The sequence below is a fragment of the Astatotilapia calliptera genome, chromosome 19 (assembly GCF_964374335.1).
Source record: "Astatotilapia calliptera chromosome 19, fAstCal68.1, whole genome shotgun sequence".
Classification (NCBI taxonomy): Eukaryota; Metazoa; Chordata; class Actinopteri; order Cichliformes; family Cichlidae; genus Astatotilapia; species Astatotilapia calliptera.
The window spans coordinates 6964846-6990462 of NC_137440.1; the positions used below are offsets into that span (position 1 = coordinate 6964846).

At 44.4% G+C, this 25617-nt stretch overlaps 2 protein-coding genes across 5 annotated transcripts in view; both read right to left on the minus strand.

The window, feature by feature from the left end:
• Positions 1-25617, minus strand: part of LOC113012583 (tumor necrosis factor alpha-induced protein 2-like) — a 61283-nt gene that overhangs the window by 8152 nt on the left and 27514 nt on the right. The gene's annotated exons all lie outside the window — the stretch shown is intronic.
• On the minus strand, positions 722-25542 carry LOC145422564 (uncharacterized). The gene is made up of 5 exons (XM_080294065.1): positions 25359-25542; positions 22189-22266; positions 2307-2414; positions 1117-1812; positions 722-859 (listed from the first exon to the last, which is right to left on the minus strand). The coding sequence occupies exons 1-4, from the start codon at positions 25531-25533 to the stop codon at positions 1796-1798; spliced, it is 378 nt and encodes a 125-aa protein (XP_080150191.1). The 5' UTR covers positions 25534-25542; the 3' UTR covers positions 722-859; positions 1117-1795.

Consider the following 25617-nt stretch of genomic DNA (forward strand, 5'->3'; position numbering starts at 1 on the left):
CTATAAACACCCCAAGTTGTGTTTAGTCTATAAAAATGGCATTTTATTTTGCACATTAAGAAAACAAGAAATTAGCCGTTACATTTGTATTATTATTCACTATCTGTAATTGCTCAGGTATTTATTCTTCTAAAAACAATGAAGGACCTCACACTGACAGACATCCTCATGTTTAGTCACAGAAAGATGCTGCTTCAAACAATAATTGAACTGGTGGCTTACTCTGGATAAAACTCCTTCACCCATCGCAGGAGGAAGCTGCAGTCCTTGTCATCCAGAACAAAGTCTGCAATCTGTTTGAGTCTTGCGCTGAAAGTTTGATGGTACTCTCTTGCATAAAAGTTACAGATGTCCATCTCTGGTGGGTAGCAGTTCTTCACAACCTCCACCACCTGCTGCAGGTCCTCCTTCAGCTGCCTGCCCATGGAGTGGATCTCTGCCTCTATAGATGACTGGTTCACGGGATCACCAATGGGGCTTGATGGATTATCCATACGCCCATTTACTAATTTTTGAAGCACTTCATCATGGTGTTTCTTCCACTTCTTGGGCCTCCAGGCTGGTGGAGTCTGGCATCTTTGTTTCCACAGCTGGTCCTGGTCTTCCTCAAGGTTGATGGCTTTCACCACAGATGTCAAAGCAGACACCTCTTCCTCAGTGCTGAGAGAAAGACTCTTCTGCAGAATCTGCCATACACGCTCTTCAAGGGCTTTATGGTCTGCAGCAACCTTTTCTACTGCTTCCTTGTTGGCCTCAGCCTCAGCTGTCTCCCAAAACAGATGTTTCTCCCTGTCTATCAGTTGCTGAGTGGCCTCACAAAAGGCTTGCCTTTCAAGGTATTCCTCAAACGTAGATTTCACTGGTGGACAATAACAAAGACAAATCTTTGAATTTCTTTTAGATTAGTACTATTTTATAGTTCAATCACCCAGGCTCTCTGGGGTTCTCTTGGTATTTATCACTAAACATCTAAACAAATCTTCCTAAACAGTGAAATGAATGCTGCACATGTACTATATACACATAATTAAATATCATGAAAATAATTGTAATTAAACTTATGCAAAGGATATTAACATGGGATTCAACAAATAAAAAAATATTTGTACTTCCCACCTTCCACCGAGGAGCGCCTATCCTCGTGTCCTTTCCGTCTAAAAGAAAACTCTCTCTTAACAGTATTATTGGGATCTGAAAGAAAAAAGCACACAGTTTAATGAAGTTTGAATAACAGACTGCAGACATGAGTTCTGGTCTTTTGTTTTCTTCACTTTCCACAGACAAGCATCAGCAGTGCTTTTTGTTGTGAACTCAGTGTCAAAAAAAATGTTGTCTTTTTGCCCATTATTGTCATGTGTAGCTGTGGCAGGCATGAAGGAGGTGGACCCAAGTGCAGAACTCAAACATGAAGGATGAACTAAAGGTGGCAGTTTTATTGCTGGGGAAATTGTTAAAAGCGTAAACTCACAAGAAACACCAAAATTTAGAAAAATGGAAAATAGTAACAAAAACACTGGGAAAAGAAAACTTACACCAAGAAACTACAAATGAGGAGCTACACTGAAACTAGAAACACATGGAGATTTACACACATGAGGAGGTACGATGTGACAAAGGGCAAAGAAAAGCACAGGGCTTAGATATTCAGAGGAGTAATAAGGGAAACAGGAGCGAGCTCTGCCGCAAGCTTTTCTACTGCTTCCTTGTTAGCCTCAGCTGTCTCCCAAAACAGATGTTTCTCCCTGTCTATCAGTTGCTGAGTGGCTTCACAAAAGGCTTGCATTTCAAGGTATTCCTAAAATGTAGGTTTCACTGGTGGACAAAAACAAAGAAAAATTGTTTTTAATTATCAGCACTATTTAATAGATGAATCGCCCAGGCTCTGTTAAACTGCTTTGATACTTTCTCAAGTTTTCACCCCTAAAGATGAAACAGGTCAGAAGAAGCGTTTATAGCCATTATTTTTTTGTTTTTGTTCCACAATTTTACTGTGGAAAACACTTTTAATTATAACATGTTTCCTACTGCAACTTTGGACCTCTGACCTTTATAACGATTTGAATACATGTCCAATGTTCCTGAATAAGTTTTGTTGGGAAACAAAATAAACAGATCAAAAAATGTTTGATATTTATTACTTAACATTTAAACAAATCTTACTAATGAGTGAAATGAATGCTGCACATGTACAATATGCACATAATAATTAATAATAAGAAAATAAGAAAAATAATTATAATGAAACTTTCAACTATATTAAAATGGAGTTCAACAAATAAAAAATAAAAAATATTTGTACTTCCCACCTTTTTCCTCCTTCGAGTCTTTAGAAGGGAGTGTATCCACTTCCCTTTTCCATCTCCATAGAAAAGATTCGCTCATTCTCTTTAATCTTTTATCAAACATACGGGGTTCTAAAAAAGAAAAGCAAACATTTTAATGTAGTTTGAATAACAGACTGCAGGTTTTCTCCCCTTTCCACAGACAAACATCAGCAGTGCTTTTTGTTATGAACTCAGTGCCCAAAAAATTATTGTTGTTTTTTTGTCCACTATAATGACCACCGCAGAGAACATTTTATTAAACATTTTACCGAGAAAAAATCCTGTGCAGATTTTAGCCACTTTGGTTTGTTCTTTCATGACTGCATGATTGTAAATATGAAATCTGATAAAAGGGCTTTTTAACAGTCATTTGGAGTTTTTATAGTAAGGTCAGGGGTAACAATCCATGCATTAATGAGGTACATTTAGTTGTTAATATACTGGTTGTCCAGCCATCAAAAAACTGTAAGTCCAAAGTGTCACATATAAATGAATATTGGCATTTACGTGGTTTCATTTTTACAGTGCATGGTTAAGTTAGCAATTACATCCTGGAAATATTCTAGATTTGCAAAAATGTACCACTTTACATACATTAAATATTTTTTTAACACATAGATTATTGACCAGGTTAAAAATATTATTTGAAGGCATCAAATCAGGATTCAGGAAACTGTGATGAATATAATCACTAATAAATGTTAATGTTACACTACTAAATACAAATAGCAGCTTTACTTAGTCTAAGGAGCTTGGAAAGACAAGCATCTGGACTTCTTTAAGTTGCTTGAAGACGTTTCACCTCTCATTGGCAGTGTTGGGTAAGTTACTTTAAAATAGTAACTTAGTTACATTACTAGTTACTTCTCTCAAAAGTAACTCAGTTACTTCAAGTTACTCGTTACTTTCAAAGTAACTAGTTACTAGGGAACGTAACTTTGGTTTTACTCAGAATTCTCTTGTTAATGTGTTGCTTCCATAACTTTGCCAGTCTTCTAGCTTGCTTACTTGCCACAGTGCACTGTGCCACCGACCAATAGAAAGGAAAAGATAATGTGCATATTTCCACGAGAGAAATCCCACGCCTGGACCGTCATTGACCGCCGCCATGATTCTAGCCTACGTCACAGCGTCATGTGCGCCTTTTACATCCAACACAAAAACTGCAGTCGTGGTGCTTTGATTGTACTCAGAACTCAGAAATTCTGCCTTCTGAATAGGAAGATGTAGGTAACACCAGACTGCAGATGAGCTGCTTACAGAGCTGGACTGGGACAAAAAAAAAAATCAGCCCGGGCATTTTGACTAGAGACCAGCCCACTATTATAGCAAAAATCATAAAGCCTTTGAATGAAAACAAACACTGTTGTGACAGTGATGTACACTGTTCTGATGGTATATATGCATCAATCTATCAATCGTTTGTTGTAAGATTCAGATAATTATTTTTTAAAAGCGAGACATTTTAAATGAGAATAAGAAAGAAAAGTATTTCTTTGTGCCCCCCTCTCCCTGTTAATGTCCTACCTGCCCCCTGGCAACACTTTGCTAGACCCGCCCCTGCACAGTTACCAGCTGTCAGCTACATAAAAAAGGATCCTGGTGTTATTTGTCTCTCAGAAACAGTTCATAACTTCAACTCATTCATGTCACCTAAAAGGTAAACCTGTTTCTCCATCACCTGTTCAGCTCTGATGATTCAGTAAGGACATCTCCTGGTTTCATCTTCATGTTTCCCTCTCACCAGATAACCAAACCAATATCATGACCAGCAGCTTTACAGCTGTGGCTCCAGCAAACATCAGCTGATACTAGAAATTAATATTAAATAAATTCTAACAACAGCTGATCAAGCTTAAATGTGCTGCTGTTGTTTAGCGCGACATCCCCTGGTTTCCTCTTTCTGGCGCAAAGTGGGCGATAAACAAACAAGAGAGCCGATCAGCTGATCATTGATCAGTTTCATGATTGAAGTAGAAACAGGAGAGGGAGGGGGGAGAATGAGAGGCAGCTGTGCAGCGTAAACACAGAATAACTCCAGCTTTGTGTCTTTTTCATTGTAGCTGAATTACGGGACAAACTGTTCCTTTTCACCTCAATAAGAAATGCGTAATATTTCCTCTGAATACCAGACGGGACGGTTGGCAACTCTAATAACTTATGAACAAAATAAAGTTCAACATCATTAACTTCATAGCACCACCCAGCTGTATAGAAACTCCGTCATGCTAGCTAGTACGCAGTACGAAAAAGTCAGAATAACAAAAATAAACTCCACCTAAACTTGGTTCATATCTGACCCAGAGAGACTGCAGGTCATAACTTCTTACCTGAAGTTCAGTTCACACTTCGACCGGCGGCCGCCTCGGGTCTCTTTTCCTCCTGCGTCCCCTTTCTCTCATCCACCTGCTGCCTCCACCACTTGCTAATGTTACTGAATCTGTGGAAGCTCCGCGATAGCCACCACACGAAGTAACGACTAACGCGTTCCTGATTTTGGCATAATAACTAGTTACCGTGCTCGTTACCACAATAATAACGTAGTTACTGTAACGCGTTACTTAATAACGCGTTAGTCCCAACACTGCTCATTGGAGAAGCTTCTCCAGTTCTGGGGTCAAATGGTGAAGAGTCCCAGATTTAAGCCCTGTGGGAGTGTGGTGGTCCCCCCCGCCCCTCAATGAGCCTCTAACTAATCACATGAGCCAAGGTGTGAAGACGGGTGTGGGTCAGCCAAGGTTTCGGGTGAGCTCATTGTGAAACCTGGCCCCACCCTATCATGTGATTTCCTGAGGTCAGATGGCCCAGGATGTGAGTGGGCGTTAAGGCATCTGGGAAGGGATCTCAGAACTGGATTATAGATGGCAGACAGTTGGTGTCGTAAGCCATGAGGCAGTGTAGTTCACAGTCAGCCAAGGAAATCATGTCCAGAACAGAAGCCACAGTGAACATAGATGGCTTCTTTCACTCTTCTTTCAAACCATCAGTCTTCTCTGTTCAAAATGTGAACATTGGCATCCTCAAAAGAGTGACCTTTGTCCTTTAGATGCAGATGGACAGCCGAGTCTTGTCCCGTTGAGGTGGCTCTTCTATGTTGTGCCATGCGTTTATGAAGTGGCTGTTTGGTCTCTCCAGTGTAGCGGTCTGGGTATTCCTCGCTACACTCTACAGCATACACTACATTGTTAAGCTTGTGTTTAGGAGTTTTGTCTTTGGGATGAACCAATTTTTGTCTGAGTGTGTTGCTGGGCCTGAAGTACACTGGGATGTCGTGCTTGGAGAAGACTCTCTGGAGTTCCGATACACCGGCTACAACAATGTTGTTTCGTTTGTCTTTCAGAGCCTCCCTAGTTGGTGTCTGATCTTCTTTTCTGTGCATCTTTGCTGACCTGTGAACCGCATGTTTTAAAAGCTTCCTTTACATGTACACTTTCCCCCTGAGATCCATTTCCAGACACCTTAACGCCCACTCACATCCTGTGTCATCTCTGTCATCGACCTCAGGAAATCACATGATAGAGTGATTTCCTTGGCTGACTTTGAACTACATCCGTTTTCACACCTTGGCTCGTGTGATTAGTTAGAGGATCATTAGGGGGTCCATTGTCCCTCTTGGGAGGACACTCCCACAGGGCTTAAATCTGGGACTCTCCACCATTTGACCCCAGAACTGAAGAAGCTTCTCGGATGAGAAGTGAAACGTCTTCAACTTAAAGAAGTCCAGACACTTTTCTTTCCAAGCTCCTTAGACTACAATGACCTGGATAACTGAGAACCTTCACAGACGGCAGCTTTACTTGCTCAACATTTGATTTTACTCCTGGTTGACTTATCTGCAGCCTTTAATAGTATTAATACTTCTCTTATTAACAGACTACACAACTGAGTTGGCATTACTGGTACTGCTCTCAAATGATTTTCTTCATACTTGTCCAACAGATACTTCAGAATTTGTATGAATCAGCGTATGTCCTCATCTGCACCCCAAGTCTCAGTCCCTGCACCAGTTTCCTTTATTGTCATGGTCTCCGTGCCTGCCCGGTCGGCCCCACAAGGCTACAATTGCTGTTTCTGTTCTCTCCCTCTCTGCCTGGGCGGAGCTCACTGTGGGCTCCTGCCCTTGGCCCACACACACACCTGACAACACTCACCCATCATCACCGGGAGCACTATTTGAGGCTGGAACACAGATCCTCTCGTCGCTGGATGATTGTACCCCTAACGTTAGTGTTCTCACAGCTCTTGTGCTTCATATTCGTGATTTGTGATTAGTTGGTGACCTGCCTTCTCGTCTGCCTCAGATCTCCCCCCCCGGGACCTGCGACCTCCCTGCTGCGGGAACGTGTGTGAGTGTGAGCGAAGAAGACGTGAACGAGTTACCCTGTGATTCCCCCGGAGTTTTGGATCCCTTCACTGTACATATATTGCACTGGCACTGTAAATAAACTACACCTTGGAGATACCTTACCGCTCTGCGTTTGAATCCCTGTACCAGATCGTGACAGAATCATCCAGCCACGGAAATGGATTCAGCAGATCCAGCGGTCTCGACTCCCACCCTCGCCACTTTGGCCGCGATGCTGGCACGCCACGAGCAGATGTTCATTCACCTTCGAGCAGAGCTCGCGAACCTCACACAGGCCGTGGCCCGGCTAACACTGCTACCGGCCGCTCCACTGGTCGCCGCTCCTCCGTCGGAGGCGCCAGCTCCAGCAGTAAGTGTCGCGCCACCTGCTCCCTCACCTGTTCACGTTGACAGATTCCTCCCCACTCCCAGGGCTTTCACGGGAGAGATTGATAAATGTGCTGGTTTCCTCACTCAGTGTGCCCTTCAGTTTCGCCAGCAACCGCAAGCCTTTTCTACTGATGGTGCGAAAATCGCTTATATCGTCCAGTTACTCCAGGACCGTGCTCTAACCTGGGCTCAAGCTGCGCTTCAGGCAGAGCCGGACATCACCTTTTCTGACTTTCTTACTAAGTTTAAAGGTGTGTTTGACAGGAAAGCCACAACTGCCACCGCCGGCCAGCGCTTGCTTGCGCTTAAACAAGGTAAACGCAGCATGGCTGATTTTTCTATTGACTTTTCTACCTTGGCTGAACAGGCGAAATGGGGGGAAGAGGCCCTTAAAAGTGCATTGCTCACTAATATTAATGAGGAAATAAAGAATGAACTAATGCTCCGTGAACTGCCTTCCTCCCTGGATGCGCTTCTGGTTTTGTGTATGCGGGTGGACGATCAGGTGCGCGCACATCCGAGCGCACGCGCGCGTTCGGGGCATGCCCCGCTGGACTTTTGTGGGACCCCTACTGCAGCCCATGGGTCGTGTGACGCCGACACCGGGGATGGGGAAGAGCCCATGCAGCTTGGGCGCTCACGGCTGTCGCCCGCGGAGCGCCAGCGCCGTCTTGCCTCCGGTGAGTGCGTTTATTGCAGCCGTAAAGGCCACTCTGTCTCCTCCTGCCCAACGCTGGCAAAAGGGCGCGCTCACCAGTGATCGTGAGGGTGCTGGTGGGCGATCTGTCGAGTGAAAGCCCTCTCCCCAGACTTCTTTTGCCGGCTACTCTGCGTGTTCGGACTGTTTCTCATTCTCTCTCGGTTCTCATTGACTCTGGGGCTGAGCAGAACTTTATTGACACCTCACTCGCCGCCAAACTGAACATCGCCTTGGAGCCTCTGTCACGCCCCCTCCGCGTTCACGCACTGTCGGGCCAGCGCCTGCCTGACATCACTCATGTTTCTGAATTCCTTTCATTATCTCTCTCTGGCAATCACGCAGAAAGGATTTGTTTTTTTCGTTTAAGGCTCCTCTCACTCCGCTGGTTCTGGGTCACCCCTGGCTTGTCCTCCACAACCCGCATATCGACTGGGAGAAGGGTGCCGTACTAGGTTGGAGTGTGGCCTGCCATATGAACTGCCTCCGGGCTGCGGCTTCCCCCGTTTCGCTCCCACCCACGGCCTCGCCGTCGGACGTCCCGGACCTCTCGATGGTTCCGCGGGTTTATCATGATCTGCGGGATGTTTTTTGTAAGGATCGGGCGCGGTCCCTTCCCCCGCACCGCCCGTACGATTGTGCCGTCGATCTTCTTCCTGGAGCTCCGCTGCCGTCTAGCCGCCTGTACAGCCTCTCCCGGCCTGAGAGGGATGCTATGGAGCGTTACATCTCGGAGTCGCTGGCGGCAGGGTTGATTCGCCCCTCCTCTTCCCCTATCGCGGCTGGGTTCGCTGCGGCCGTGTATTGACTTTCGGGGCCTTAATCAGATCACTGTTAAGAACAAATACCCTTTGCCGTTGCTTTCCTCCGCCTTTGAACTGCTTCAAGGCATGACCGTCTTTACCAAGCTGGATCTGCGCAACGCTTACCACCTGGTGCGCATCAGGGAGGGGGATGAGTGGAAGACCGCGTTCAATACGCATCGGGGCCACTTTGAGTATCTCGTGATGCCGTTTGGGCTGACTAACGCCCCCGCAGTGTTTCAGGCGATGGTTAATGATGTCCTTCGTGATTTTGTTAACCGTTGTGTATTTGTGTACTTGGATGACATCTTGATCTTTTCTAAGACACTCGAGGAGCACAAGGTCCATGTCCGGCAGGTCCTGCTACGCCTTCTGGAGAACCGGCTCTTTGTGAAGGGGGAGAAGTGCGATTTCCACGTGGCATCAGTGAGTTTTCTGGGCCACATTATCGAGAAGGGGGACTTGCGGACTGATCCGGAGAAAGTGCGGGCTGTGGTGGAATGGCCTACTCCTCCTGATCGCTGCCAAGTGCAACGTTTTTGGGATTCGCCAACTTTTACAGACGGTTCATTCGCGATTTCAGCAGAATCGCTCTCCCTCTCACTAAACTCACCTCTCCCAAAGTTCCCTTCCAGTGGGATTCTGCCGCTCAGCGAGCCTTCGCCCTGCTCAAGGACAGGTTCACCACTGCTCCCATACTCCGGCAACCGGACCTTACACGGCAGTTCGTTGTGGAGGTGGACGCGTCGGACTCCGGGGTTGGGGCAGTTCTGTCTCAACAGCTGGACGGTAAGCTGCACCCGTGTGCCTTTTATTCTCGCCGTCTCTCCCCAGCAGAGTGTAACTATGACATTGGGGACCGGGAGCTTCTGGCCGTCAAGCTGGCCCTGGAGGAGTGGAGACATTGGTTGGAGGGAGCGGCACAACCATTCATCGTCTGGACGGATCACAAGAATCTGGAGTACCTGCGCTCGGCTAGACGTCTCAATTCCCGGCAAGCCAGGTGGGCGCTGTTTTTTGCTCGTTTTGACTTCACTATTACCTACAGGCCAGGAACACGGAACGTAAAGCCAGACGCCCTGTCCAGGCAATTCTCCATCACTGGGGAGGACTCGGACCCTGAGCCTGTCCTCCCGGCCGCCTGCGTAATTGGAGCCATCTCCTGGGAGATCGAGGGGCTCATCCAAGAGGTGCAGGAGACCAAACCGGATCCTGGCACTGGTCCACCTGGTCGCCTCTTCGTTCCTTCAGCCGTCCGCTCTCAGGTTCTCCAGTGGGCTCACACCGCCCGCTTTTCATGCCATCCTGGGGTCCTCCGCACCTGCTCGTTCCTCCGACGTTACTTCTGGTGGCCTGCTATGGCTAGGGATGCCAAGGAGTACGTAGCGGCCTGTTCGACCTGCGCCCGGAATAAGCTTTCGAACCGCCCTCCACCGGGTCTTCTGCAGCCTCTCCCTACACCAGCCCGACCGTGGTCCCATGTTTCTTTGGACTTTGTCATGGGGCTGCCGCCCTCCGCTGGTAACACCGCCATACTTACCGTTATCGATCGTTTCTCCAAAGCTGCACACTTCGTCGCCCTCCCGAAGCTCCCCTCTGCCTTGGAGACGGCCCGGCTCCTCACCTCCCATGTGTTCCGTCTTCACGGGATCCCCGAGGACATCGTCTCGGATAGAGGGCCGCAATTCACGTCCCGTGTTTGGAGGGAGTTCTGCTCCGCACTGGGGGCCAAGGTCAGTCTGTCTTCCGGTTTCCATCCACAGAGTAACGGGCAATCGGAGCGGGCCAACCAGGAGCTGGAAGCTGCCCTCCGCTGTGTTGCTTCGCACAACCAATCGACCTGGAGTGAACAGCTTCCATGGATTGAATACGCCCACAACAGCCACACGTCCTCCGCCACGGGCAAGTCTCCCTTCGAAGCGTCCCTGGGCTATCAACCGCCTTTGCTCCCGGCCATCGAAGGTGAGCACTCCGTTCCTTCTGTACAGGCTCACCTCGGCGGGTGCCGTCGTGCCTGGCGGGCGACTCGGGCTGCCCTACTCCGTACTAAGGAGCGGAACAAGACCCTCGCTGACCGTCGCCGGACACCGGCCCCCGTGTACACCATCGGTCAACAGGTATGGCTGGCTACCCGTTTTGTGCCGCTACGGACTGAGTCAAAGAAGCTGTCTCCTCAGTTTATTGGCCCTTTTCCCGTGGAAGCCGTTGTGAACCCTGTGTCTGTCCGCCTCAAGCTGCCGCGCAACATGCGCATTCACAATGTCTTCCATGTGTCTCAGGTCAAGCCGGTGCTCTCCAGCCCGTTGTGCCCTCCCTCCAGGGCCCCGCCGCCCCCCCGGCTCGTGGATGGTCAGCTGGTCTACAATATCACCCGCATCATGGACTCCCGGCGCCGGGGTCGGGGTTTTCAGTACCTGGTTGACTGGGAGGGCTACGGGATAGAGGAACGCTCCTGGGTGCCTCGAGCTGCTGTCCTGGATGGGGCCATGCTCCGGGACTTCCACCGCAGGCATCCAGGTAAGCCTGGTGGGTCACCGGGAGGCTCCCGTTGAGGGGGGGGGGGGGGGGGGGGGTACTGTCATGGTCTCCATGCCTGCCCGGTCGGCCCCACAAGGCTACAATTGCTGTTTCTGTTCTCTCCCTCTCTGCCTGGGCGGAGCTCACTGTGGGCTCCTGCCCTTGGCCCACACACACACCTGACAACACTCACCCATCATCACCGGGAGCACTATTTGAGGCTGGAACACAGATCCTCTCGTCGCTGGATGATTGTACCCCTAACGTTAGTGTTCTCACAGCTCTTGTGCTTCATATTCGTGATTTGTGATTAGTTGGTGACCTGCCTTCTCGTCTGCCTCAGATCTCCCCCCCCGGGACCTGCGACCTCCCTGCTGCGGGAACGTGTGTGAGTGTGAGCGAAGAAGACGTGAGCGAGTTACCCTGTGATTCCCCCGGAGTTTTGGATCCCTTCACTGTAAATGGTAAATGGTAATTGGCCTTGTTACAGGAAAAATGATTCTATGTTTCTTTACCTTCTTTTAAATGTACAAAGATGCCTTTTGTCTGCCCTCTCCCTATGGTTAGATTAGTTTAGAATTATCTTTTTAGACTTTCTCAGCAAAGACATACTGTTTTGGGACATATTGTTTTAGATTGTTTTATCTCTCACAGCCTTCTCCCAGCTCTCTGCTGACGAGACTAGCGCCACATATGGAGTTGTTTATTTTATTTGTTTTGTATTTTCTTATCCTGTTCTCACTGTCTTTCCTATAAAAATTACCAAGCCACTGTGCATGGTGTGAGTTGTTCTTCGCAGCTCACCCGTGTACACGTTTAATAAAGAAAGTAACTTTGTCTCATTGTGTCTTTATTTCTCCTGGGTCTTTTACAGAGTTTTCCCCCAACATTTCTTGGTCCTTCGGAGCCGGAGTGCCTCCATCGTGTCCCATCTCCGTGACCAGTCCACGTTGCTCGTCTGTCGACAGCCCACACACTAGGTGTGTGGTCAAAGACCAAGGGCGTTAAATTCGAGTCTTGGCCAACGTTCTTAGAAAGCGACCCACGGTGGTGGGGCCCGATCGAGGTGGACCAGACCCGGCGACACTGACCAGGTAGATACAGACACACTGACACAATCTTGCGTAAAATCGTATTTTAAATTCAGGGAATTTAAAATAGCGAAAGTAGCTCGTCGCGACTGGAAGCTCCCCACTTCTGTGGGTTTAAAGTAGCTCGTCGGCTGGTAGCTTGGAGCTCGTCGACTGGAAGCTCCCCACTCTTGTGGGTTAGGTTTGGAGCTCTGGGTAGCTCCCCCAGCTGGGTCAAGGGAATAAGTAGCTCGTCTACAGAAAGACTGGCAGCTCCCCTTATGATAAGGGTTCCGATCGCGCGAATAAGTGTGAATGTGAATGTATGTGTGTGTGTATTGTTTTAATTAACGGAGCAAGCTGAATTTTCACGGTCCAATAAGAGACTGAGCTGCTCCTACTGTGTTTTTCTTTTACTGCTATTCACTGACGTGCTGGTGAGTTGAGAGAACGGTCGAGTTCCGTCTCGTAAAGTTCACACCGCTTTTGGAAATAGTCCGAAAGTAGAAGGGCGTGTGAGCAACCACTCTCGTCTCTAATACCAGCGAAGGTGATAGCAGCTGTATCGTGTATATATTACTTAATAAACAAAAATAAGTAAATACATAAATAAGATGGGTAATCAAGCAAGTGAAATTAAAACTCATTCCTGCTGACGAGCAGTGGTGAGAAAAGAAAAGTCCAGACGCCGGACAAAAACAGTGTCTGTAAACTGAGAGATTTAAGAAAACAAAATATAAACAGTCAGAAGAACAGAACTCAACTGCCAGTTTAGTAAAACCAGAAGACGAGACACTGTGCAGTTCCCACAACCCTTTTAGTAAACCATCACTCATTCCTGCAGCCGCATCTGCAGCAACACCCATATCAGGAAGAACATAATAATCCCTTAAGTGAAAACTAGAGATCGCAGTAGTTTTGTAGTAGTTTAAAAGGGTTGAAAACAGACCCCACTGAGTAGCTATAAATATAAAAAGTACGAAATAAAGATGAACAAAGGGAAAGTTACAGTAGAAATTATCTTTAGAGTATTTGAAATTAATAATAGCAAGGATAACAACCTGTAAAGTGATATTATCAATGAAACACAGTTGGCATGATGACCATGCCCAGCATATATAAAATGAATATAAAGCAAATAATTCACACGAAAATATTTTAATAAAATAAATAAGGTATATTAAGGCTGTGTCACTGTTCAGCCAAGGACAGTGTGTGAAAAGGTAACTGTCTCCACCCTGGGAAAAGGATGATTCTGCAGGTCATCTGAAGCCCTTGATGGATACAAAATAAAATATAAATAATATATTATAATAGAACTGCCTGGTCCGCCATGCAACAGAGAGAACAAATGTGACCGTAGATTGGATGAATTCTAAATTATCTGTTTGCTGAATAAGATGATCCTAACTAACAAATTGGCTCAGTAGTAGTATAGTGGTACACACTGATAAAATATTATAATATGCTATTGCTGTTATATAAGACAAAGAGGATAATATTAACAATGACAATATTAATATGAAGAGGCACCTTAATCGGTTATGATGTGAGGTGGATAATTGTTAAACAGTAGTCTGCATCAAGCTTAAGGTTTGCTGAAACTCAGTGTAATGACATGTGAGATGAAGACAATACGGAGAATAACTAAACTAATGAAGTGCATAGAGGCACTTGACCAGCTTGAAACCTATCATCCTAGAATGACACATTGCTGAGATATAGAGCACACCTATAATAACAACCAATAAGCAAAACCCTGTAGACAACAGCTAAAACTACAGGATTGAGAAGCTGAATTAAATATGTAGACACTGCTAAGCTGATGAGCATGTTCCACATTTTCTTTTCTTTTTATTTATTTGTTTCTTTTAGAGCAGAAGCTGCTGTAACACACCCAAAGAAAGACTCTAGGTCTCACCAACCGTCTCAGTCGTGGGCAAAAAGATGACAGTCAATAAAATTCTAAAAGATAATTTATTGACGAAAAATATATCAAGAGATAAAAGATAAAACAGTCCAGTGTCCCACTTAAGAATTGTATAAAAACACACAGTCCCAAGGCCAGAGCCAGCTATGCCACACGGCCAAGTTGCACCCCACATGTTGCCTTTAACAGGGTTAGAAGTTGTCCTTGGAGACCCACCACCCTGCAAGCATATAGTCAGTGGTCACTCAGGCCTCTGGAACTCTGCTGCCTTTAGGCTGTGGCATATAATAGGCCCTGGACTGCACAGAGAGACAAAACAACACAGCAGTGTTTGTAGTGTGGGCTATATGTAGACCAGTGTATCAGTGCAATCAAGTACACCTGCCTCTAATTAGTCCAACCCCATTCCAGCCATTGGCTCACCAAAAATGTGACACACACAAAACCACTCCCAACCCAGTGCAACTTCACACAATAATATGGAGCTGAATTAACACAGGCACATTAGTCTACCATGTTACAAGCTGCATGCTATTACAAGCCAACATATGCAGACTTCTGCCTTGTTCGGGTGGCAGCATTTTTCTTTTTTCTTTTGTGTCCTGACACGTTTATGTTTTTTGTTTTTGTTTGATTATTTTGTTGGTTTTGGAAACGAATTTAAACGAACTTGTGACAATACTTGAGAATCACAGTGACACATAGTGATTAGGCATATGATTGAAAAATGCCTAGGTTTAGAGCTGTGAGCTATGAGCTGTGAGCAATGCAAAGTTAAATATATATATATTTGTATAAATGGGAAACAACCCTAACTTGAAAGTTTGAAATGTGTGAGATCCATGAATTGTTTAAAGAACTAGAAATTATCTAAAACTGCCTTAAGTGAAAATGTAGAGTTGCATCTATTCTCCCAAACAAAAAAACAAAAAACAAAAAAAGGGAGAAGCATTCTGTAACTTAAAAATAAGGCTGACTGTTGACAACAGACTAAAACACTAATTCGCAGGTGGCTATCAGGAACAGAGAGGCGAGCAAAGTCACAAACACCAAGGCCGCAGACAGCCACGCAGAAACAGCAGATAACATAGAGACAACGCCTGCTAGAACCGTGGAGAGGAAGGTCACTTCACACGAGATTGTTGCGCATGTGAAATACACAAAGATAAACAAATAACCATTTATATAGACAGCCAGTATGTTTTCTCTGCTGTGCATCATTTTGCAAAAAATCTGGAAAACCAGAGGAATGATTACACCAACTGGCAAACCAGCATGCCAACCTCTTACAACGCCTACTGACGCTTTCATTACTACAGGCAACAATTTTGCTGACAGAGCAGCAAAATAGGCGGCACAACAGGCAAACATCACATTGATGGCAGTAAACACACATCAGATTCCACTGGATGTGTTGAAAAATGAACAAAAAGCAGCAAGCACAGCAGAGCAGGCAAAATGGCTAAAACACGGTGCAGTTCTGACAAACGACTTAATGATGTGTTATGGCAAGCCAGTGTTGCCAAAATTCCTCCACAAAATGGCGGCATTAGTGACTCATGGCTGTACGCATTTGTCAACGGGGGGACTGACCAGTATTGTCAACTCTCATTTCTACACTGTAAATTCTACACAATACTCTCATTTCTACACTGTAAATTCTACACTGTAAATTTTGAAACCTCAGCAAAACAATTTGTCAGAACATGCATGACGTGTCAAAAATGTAATGCTCAGGGAAACCTGAGACCACACAATCCATATGGACTTTATTGAGCTAAATGAATGCCAAGGGTAAAAATACACCCTAGTGGTTATAGATGTGTTCTCAAAGTGGCCAGAAATCTACCCAGTGAAAAAGGCAGATACAATTTCAGTAGCAAAATGTATGTCTAAGTTGTAGGAAAATAAAGAGATGATTGTAAATGACGAAGAATGTAATGATGTCTATCAAGTGTCTTGCAGATCACAGCCCGGTGACTGGGTTCTGATCAAAGTGCTCCAAAGGAAAAACTGGAGCTTGCAAAATAGCGGAACGACCATCTTGCATCCATCAGAGCCAGTAAGTGAAGCCATCTAAACACAGCTGACGGCAGGCTCGCCCACTTGTTGTGATCTCGCCCGGTGGAGGGGTCAGCTTTCCTGGCCGGGGGGTCTACTCGCGACAGGAGGGTGTGTCCCGTCGTCATGAGGTGGTGGCTCTTAACAACTGCAGCGGCCCTGACCATGGCCGGGCTCCTCACCTTTGCTTCCGTGAGGGACAACAAGTCACGTTATATGGAGAAAAGGCAGACACTGTATGACAAAGGAAAGTACACCAAGTTTCCCCATGGCTATGCCACTAATTTCTGGTGGCAGTTTATGAACACTACAGCTTACTTGAATAATAAAACTGACTGCTATGCAAATACATATACACTTTCTGCCCACCGAGGAACGAGAGGAAGTGTATGGACTGTTCACTCAACGAAACCTGTGCCAGTAATGCGACACTGATGAGCCTCAACTGTCGCTCCAACTACAGCTACCGAATGATACTACAAACAAAGACTCATTACCAGACAGGATGTGCACGGACGGCACCAAGCAGTAAAGGAACCAGAGTTTCGCATCTGAGGAGGAGTGAAATTCTTACAGAGCTTGATCCCCGGCATTGGAGTTGCCGAGGTGCGGGATCATGTGGAAATCAACCGATATGCTCTGCTACGACACATCAACTTAACTAAGGCCCTGGAACCGCCTTAGCAGGAGAACAGCAGGCCATCAGAACGATGGTGCTGCAGAACAGACTGACACTAGACCTGCTAACAGCATCACAAGGAGGAGTTTGCAAGCTGATCGGGGAAACATGTTGCACTTTTATCCCTGATGGATACGAAACTGGAGGAGACATTTATGAAACTTTGCAGAATTTGTCCATTCTGCAAAAATATGTCACTGACCACACATCTGGAGCAGCTACACCGCCATGTCTAAGAGTAATGATTTCAAAGATGATAACAACTACAATGACTGCTTATGTTGCCGTGCCTAAAGAAGAACAGCATCCCGTTGCAATTCTGTTAGAGGAGAACTTGTAATAACTGCTAATGAATGACGTGGTGATTAAAAATGACTTCTGCCTTTTTCAAGTGATCATGCACTGATTAACACATTAGTAGTTTATGCAGGTACAATATAAGGTTTTCACCCTTTTATTTTTTGAAGATCTCATCCTTTATTTTTTGAAGTTTTCATTTTAAATATGAAGTTTTCATTATTTTACATATAAAGTTTTCAATTTAAGGTTTGCATCATTTTAAGTATAAGGTTTTCATCCTTGTATTTTTTGAGGTTTTCATTTTACATATGAAGTTTTCATCATTTTTAAATACAAAGTTTTCATTTTAGTTTTCACCCTTTTATTTTTTGTAGTTTTAGTTTTATTATTTTTTGTTTATTCCACTTGTTATTTCATTTACTATGATTTTCTTTTTCTTTTTATTATTTTATTTTGTTTTAATCTTTAGACCAAATGATTTCCATTTCTGCTATGCTGACATTTTGAAAATTAAAAAATTGCTTAAGATACTTAATAAATAACCTTCACAGACAATTGTTGTATACATTTAAAATAAGTTAAAACAGGAGGGAATGTTACAGGAAAAATGATTCTATGTTTCTTTACCTTCTTTTAAATGTACAAAGATGCCTTTTGTCTGCCCTCTCCCTATGGTTAGATTAGTTTAGAATTATCTTTTTAGACTTTCTCAGCAAAGACATACTGTTTTGGGACATATTGTTTTAGATTGTTTTATCTCTCACAGCCTTCTCCCAGCTCTCTGCTGACGAGACTAGCGCCACATATGGAGTTGTTTATTTTATTTGTTTTGTATTTTCTTATCCTGTTCTCACTGTCTTTCCTATAAAAATTACCAAGCCACTGTGCATGGTGTGAGTTGTTCTTCGCAGCTCACCCGTGTACACGTTTAATAAAGAAAGTAACTTTGTCTCATTGTGTCTTTATTTCTCCTGGGTCTTTTACAGAGTTTTCCCCCAACAGGCCTGCATTTGTATAGCGCTTTTCTAGTCCATAGGACCCCAAAGCGCTTTACACTACATTCAGTCATTCGCCCATTCACACACACTTTCACACACTGGCGATAGCAAGCTACATTGTAGCCACAGCTGCCCTGGGGCGCACTGACAGAGGCGAGGCTGCCGGACACTGGCGCCACCGGGCCCTCTGACCACCACCAGTAGGCAAACATGGGGTTAGTATCTTGCCCAAGGATATTTGGCATGCAGCCAGGAGGCAGCCTGGGATCGAACCATCGACCTTCTGATTACTGGCTGACCTGCTCTGCCACCTGAGCTACAGCCACTGTACATACAGTGGGGCAAAAAAGTATTTAGTCAGCCACCGATTGTGCAAGTTCCCCCACTTAAAATGATGACAGAGGTCAGTAATTTGCACCAGAGGTACACTTCAACTGTGAGAGACAGAATGTGAAAAAAAAAATCCATGAATTCACATGGTAGGATTTGTAAAGAATTTATTCGTAAATCAGGGTGGAAAATAAGTATTTGGTCACCTCAAACAAGGAAAATCTCTGGCTCTCACAGACCTGTAACGTCTTCCGTAAGAAGCTTTTCTGTCCCCCACTCGTTACTTGTATGAATGGCACCTGTTTGAACTCATCATCTGTATAAAAGACACCTGTCCACAGCCTCAAACAGTCAGACTCCAAACTCCGCCATGGCCAAGACCAAAGAGCTTTCAAAGGACACCAGGAAAAGTATTGTAGACCTGCACCAGACTGGGAAGAGTGAATCTACAATAGGCAAGCAGCTTGGTGTGAAAAAATCAACTGTGGGAGCAATCATCAGAAAATGGAAGACATACAAGACCACTGATAATCTCCCTCGATCTGGGGCTCCACGCAAGATCTCATCCCGTGGGGTCGAAATGATCATGAGAACGGTGAGCAAAGATCCCAGAACCACACGGGGGGACCTGGTGAATGACCTGCAGAGAGCTGGGACCAAAGTAACAAAGGTCACCATCAGTAACACACTACAACGGCAGGGAATCAAATCCCGCAGTGCCAGACGTGTTCCGCTGCTGAAGCCAGTGCATGTCCAGGCCCGTCTGAAGTTTGCCGGAGAGCACATGGATGATACAGCAGAGGATTGGGAGAATGTCATGTGGTCAGATGAAACCAAAGTAGAACCTTTTGGTATAAACTCAACTCGTCGTGTTTGGAGGAAGAAGAATACTGAGTTGCATCCCAAGAACACCATACCTACTGTGAAGCATGGGGGTGGAAACATCATGCTATGGGGCTGTTTTTCTGCCAAGGGGACAGGACGACTGATCCGTGTTAAGGACAGAATGAATGGGGCCATGTATCGTGAGATTTTGAGCCAAAACCTCCTTCCATCAGTGAGAACTTTGAAGATGAAACGAGGCTGGGTCTTCCAACATGACAATGATCCAAAACACACCGCCCGGGCAACAAAGGAGTGGCTCCGTAAGAAGCATTTGAAAGTCCTGGAGTGGCCTAGCCAGTCTCCAGACCTCAACCCCATAGAAAATCTGTGGCGGGAGATGAAAGTCCGTGTTGCTCGGCGACAGCCCCAAAACATCACTGCTCTCGAGAAGATCTGCATGGCGGAATGGGCCAAAATACCAGCTACTGTGTGTGCAAACCTGGTAAAGACCTATAGTAAACGTTTGACCTCTGTTATTGCCAACAAAGGTTATGTTACAAAGTATTGAGTTGTATTTTTGTTATTGACCAAATACTTATTTTCCACCCTGATTTACGAATAAATTCTTTACAAATCCTACCATGTGGATTCATGGATTTTTTTTTCACATTCTGTCTCTCACAGTTGAAGTGTACCTCTGGTGCAAATTACTGACCTCTGTCATCATTTTAGGTGGGGGAACTTGCACAATCGGTGGCTGACTAAATACTTTTTTGCCCCACTGTATATTGCACTGGCACTGTAAATAAACTACACCTTGGAGATACCTTACCGCTCTGCGTTTGAATCCCTGTACCAGATCGTGACAGTTATATATGTAATCTTTTTAATAGATTTTCATACCATTGCTATGCAGATGACACAGTTTACTTTTATGTCAAGCCCAACAACCTTAACAGCCTTTCCTGCCGCAGTGACTGCTTCTCTGCCATTACTAATTGGATGTAGTCAAATTTACTTCATCGCAATTTCAGTAAACCTGAGGTTTTAGTACTTGGCCCAGGTAGTTTCTCTAAGGAGATAAGTCAGTACATCGGCCCCTTCACAAATGACTTCTAAAACTAAAAACCTTGGTATCATTTTTGACCAACACCTGAATTTTGAAACTCATATCTCAAAGCTCACCCAAACTTGTTTCCTTGACCTCAGGAATATTGCGAAATTCTGTTACTAGCATAATCCTCTGCATGGACAGGACACTGCTTATACAGCAGAGCTTCTGAAACCTGATCACTGCAGCCAACCTTTCCGATCCTCTAACCAGGATCTTCTAATTGTCCCTCACTTTAATTATTAAACCAGAGGTGATTGTACTTTTGAGGTTGTTGCAAACAAACTGTGGAACAGCCTTCCTCACTCAATCAGGTCTACTGACTCTGTTATTTGATTTAAAAGGTTTATTCCGGAGCCCGAAGCAGCTCTTGACAAAACAACCTGGCTAGCATGTACAGAGGCCTGACCACAACATTTTTGGAATGAGTAAAAGGAACTAGGTCTTGTCACTCAACATCACCTGTGGACCTGCATTTGTTGTACCTGGATGGCAACAAATGCCAACAAATGCAAGTCCAAAGTGTCACATATAAATTAATACAGGCATTTAATAACAAAGAGCTCATTCCTGAGCCTTGAGCAGCTCTTGAAGCAGGAGTGGTGACTTTTCCAGCAGCAGATTAGTGCCCATTGAGTGCCCCTACATCAATTGCTACTCTTGTGGAGGGGTTTGTGTGTTCCAGAGATCACAGGGGCTATAACGTTGGGGGGCTTTTGTCCCCTGGTAGAGTCTCATATGGCAAATTGGCCTTGGGTGAGGCACCAGACAAAGAGAAATTCAAAAACCCATATAAGAAGAAGATCCAGGGAATAGCATGGATTCCCAGCATAGGGTTACCGGGGCTCCGCTCTGGAGCCAGGGTGTTCCAAATGACAGTTAAAAGTACCAGGCCTTCCTGGAGTTCATGAATAGGGTGCATGAGGGTGCTCCAGCTGTGTTCTCTTACTGGGAGACTTCAACGCTCACGTGGGCAATGACAGTGACACCTGGAAAGGCGTGATTGGGAGGAACAGCCTGCCAGATCTGAACCAGAGCCGTGTTCTGTTACTGGACTTCTGTGCCAAACCACAAAACACAAACCACAACAAACACCATGTTTGAACATAAGGATGTCCATAAGTGCACGTGGCACCAGGACACCCAAGGCACAGGCTGATTTTGTAATTGTATCATTAGATCTGCAGCCATACGTTGTGGACACTCAGGTGAGTGTCCAGTTGAGCTGTCCACTGATACCATCCTGGCTGTGAGATGGATTAGGAGGCGGGCAAGGATAGTGAGGGAGAGCTGGGAATGCCTGGAAGAGGCCCCCATCTGCAAGATCTTCAACTCCCACCTCAGACAGAGCTTCGACAGCATTCCAAGGAGCCAGCAGGGGCTGGGTCCTGCAGGGTGTGCTCCAACTGTAGGGGGATCATACTCCTCAGCCTTCCTGGGAAAGTATATGCCAGGATGCTGAGTGAGGGGAGTGGGAGATCGGCAGACGGATTGGTGCTGTGGCTGCAATGATGCAAATGCTGTACCAGTCCGTTGTGGTGAAGAGAAAACTGAGCGTAAAAAGCGAAGCTTTCAATTTATCTTCTGGACATGTCGGATTGGGAGGAGGCCCCTCTATCTCTCGGCTGGCCTGGGAACGCCTTGGTGTACCCCTGGACAAGCAAGAGGAGGTGGCTGGGGAGAGGGAGGTCTGGGCTTCTCTGCTAAGGCTGCTGCCCCCACAACCTGGCCCGAATAAGCAGGGGAAGATGGATGGATGGCTGTATGGATCTCTGCATATTTAGCTAGAAGTTAGTTAGAAGTTTCACCTGTGTTTGATCGTGTTAGTGGTCTGGATTTTTTCTGGTTGCTCTTCGGAGAGATGGATGCAGAACCAGCACTCAGACCTGACAGAGAGGGAAGAAGAGCACATTAGTAGAAGCTGGATTTTCTGTTAAACTGACTGTTTAGTCCCTACTTTCAAAAATATATTTGTCTTTGCCGTGTCACAGCAATACAAAACCAACTCTGAAGTTTATTTTCCTTTTTACACTGGCTGCCTGTCCGTCAGAGGATAGACTTTAAAGTTCTGATGCTGGTCTATAAAGCTCTGAATGGTTTAGGACCAAAATACATCAGTGACCTCCTGACCCAGTATGAACCTTCCAGATCCCTCAGGTCATCTGGATCCGGTCTTTTATCAGTTCCCAGAGTCAGAACCAGACACAGAGAAGCTGCATTCAGCTTTTATGCTCCATATATCTGGAACAAACTCCCAGAAAGCCTCAGATCAGCTGAAACACTCAGTTTATTTAAATCCAGGTTGAAGACTCACCTATTCTCAGCTGCATTTGAATAAAGCACCAGATCCACATTTTTAAGCTTAAATTTCAAAACTTACATTTAACTACTGATTTTATCTACTGTTCTGATTTTATCTATTGTTTTTTTTAATTTATTTATTATTTTTAATAAATTTTAGATCATGCTTTTTATTTGTTTTTGTTTTTTAATGTCTCTGTAAAGCACCTTGAATCACCTTGTTGTTGAATTGTGCTATATAAATAAACTTGCCTTGCCTTATGTGGGTGTTTGTGTGTCCATGGCTTTGACATTGCTTTGTATTATACAAACTGAAGAATGCAAAGTTTAAGTCATGTTGGATACAGAACAGGCTGGTGCAGCACAGCGCCAGCACCTAAAAGTGAAACTGATCGGCAGAATCTTGAAAAACAGTCTGACCTCATTTCTGACCACATGATGATTTAGAGTTAATGACTTGTGGTAAATTACCTTAATTACCTAATGTGTACACCTGAAATGTGTAACCTTTGATAGAGGTTGAAAAGCTTAGCATTGGAAACATTAAACACTGGGTAAAATTTTGCTGTAGTGTGTTTACGTTCGACTATGATGTGTCTTAAATGGAGTTGTTTTGATTTGGTGCTTTTCCTGCATGACATTATCAGTCCCCCATCACTGTGGAGGAATTTTGCCCCAGTCTTCTTTACAATGATGCTCTCTACAGGTCCTGCCACAGGATTCAAGCTCTGGACTTTTTCTGGGATGATTCAAGTCATTGATTGTCGCCTTTCTGTTGTGGATTTGCTGCAGTGCATGAGATCATTGTCCTATTGCATGACAAACTTTGGGCCAAAAGATGGTTTCACATTTGACTATAGAATAATTAATTTCTGGGATAAAGAGCAATGTGTTTACATCTTCCATTTTTTTGTATTTAAAGTCTGAGGTGAGTTTTTTTGTATGTTTACCAGCACCAGAGGAAAGCTTGTCTGCTTATGTATGACCCAGGCATTCCTTCATTTAGCAAACGGACATGTTCCAACAAGTTTATCAGTCTTTTTGTGTTTTGTTTGATTTTTCTACCTCGGCCAAGGAGATTATGTCTTTGATAGTGTTTGTGTGCATGTATGCATGTAATTCTGTCTGAAAACATAGTAGCTTCAAAAGTTTGGGATGAATTCTGAAACTGTAGAGCGAGGTCATGTTAACTATTCATTAAAATTTACCTTACATCCACTGAGATCTTCAATATTAACTTAATGTGTGTTTATTTGTCAGAAATTGACATAAAAGCTTAGAAACTATGATTTTTAGTCTTGTGTGCATTGTTTCTCACTGCCAGTGTTTGTACTGACAACACAAAGGTACATAGGCGATGATATATATTGGCAAGGTAAATATGACATCTCAGTTTGCATACAAATATCATGTTTTTCAAGTTAACCCTAAAATGCATTATATCTTTAAAGAAAGTTTCATCAATAGAAAGAGAATGAGCTGCTAGTTAATTAGAAATACGGGTTGGTTTAAAAAAAAAACAATTTCCAAATTCAAATTGATTTTAATTTAAATAATCTGATATTAATACATTAAATCCTGGAACTGTTTTTTAAATATTGATTTCAACAACCACAAAACAGATAAAACTCCAAACAGTTAAAGAGCAGGTAAACAGATTCAGCAACGAGATGTAAAACAAAGAGTGGATCTTTCTCAGTGTACTTTGAGACCAATTTCCCACCAGAAATCTTTATTTTCTGCCTCATTGGCTTGCTTATTATGCACCGGTCTAAAGCGGTGTACAGTGTAGTCCAACGCTTTTCTTTTTTTCCCCACTGAATTTTTAATTGTAGAGAAAAAGTTAGTTCACTTTGTGTATGTCATGGCAACAGGATGAATACAAAGTAACTACTTTAGGATCTGTTCATAATTTGGAAAGGTTTTGACAGTACATAACCAAGACAAATGATCATAAACTTGCATTTGCAGAAATCACTGACAATACCCAGTCTTATTTAGAAATATACTATTATATAATTAGCTCACGTTAATCATGTCCAGTTATTACAGATAAATATTACCCATTACCTGCTCCTACATAATGTTTGTGTCAAAGTAAATCTGTCATTGCTATCTTCATCTGATTTTTACTGCACTACAAATTTCCTGTAGGACATTTAAAAAGAACAAAAGAAAACTAAATAAATATGTACAAATTACAACTATTTACTTTTACTGTTCCCTTAAAAGTAAACAGAGTGAGCTGCCATGGTGGAGCTTTGTCAGTGCATGTCTCCTATAATCAAACATCACCGTTAATGTCTTGGACAGGGGGGACACATTTCTGCACCTACAGTTTCTAAATGTAATGGTGCCTGCCTTCAGTCAGCTTGATAGATTTCTTTTTTTTGCTCTTTCTGCACTTTTCCCACACAACTTCTCCTTCCACCTGCACATACTGTGTGTACAATAGCACCCACTTCTCAGAGGAATGACTTCACACAGGCTTTCATGCTGGTCCTCTAGGGAAATATATGCAACCCTCACTCTCAAAAGGCTGGGAAACACTCATAATGTCAATGAAGATTTTAGGCATTGAACATAGAAGACACATCAAATGTAAGCACTGATGGCTAGCTTGCCACCAGTGCTTACATTTGAAAGCAGATTTTATGAAGACCTCAACGGTACTCACTGGGTGACGGAGGTTGTGTTGGAAGCCGGAGGCTCCTTCTAAACTTCCCCATCATGCCCACATTTATGCCACCATCAGTCGACGTCTTCTCATCGCTCTTGATGGATTTGTTGCTCTTGGTGGACACCGTGTCATTGCTGGGGTTCTCAGTGGACTTGTCCATCATTTGTGACATGTTATTCCATTATCTACCCAAATGTGAGAACGAATACAAAAGAAATGTTTAAAGACAAAGTTTGTTAAATTTTAAGTAACACGT

Excerpts from the sequence above, each read along its gene's own strand:
- LOC145422564 (XM_080294065.1), bottom strand. The coding sequence starts at position 25,533 with ATGTCACAAATGATGGACAAGTCCACTGAGAACCCCAGCAATGACACG. Across the intron at positions 22,267-25,358 it reads AACACAACCTCCGTCACCCA|GTCTGAGTGCTGGTTCTGCA; the intron begins GTGAGTACCGTT and ends CCTCTCTGTCAG. Across the intron at positions 2,415-22,188 it reads ACTAACACGATCAAACACAG|AACCCCGTATGTTTGATAAA; the intron begins GTGAAACTTCTA and ends TTTCTTTTTTAG.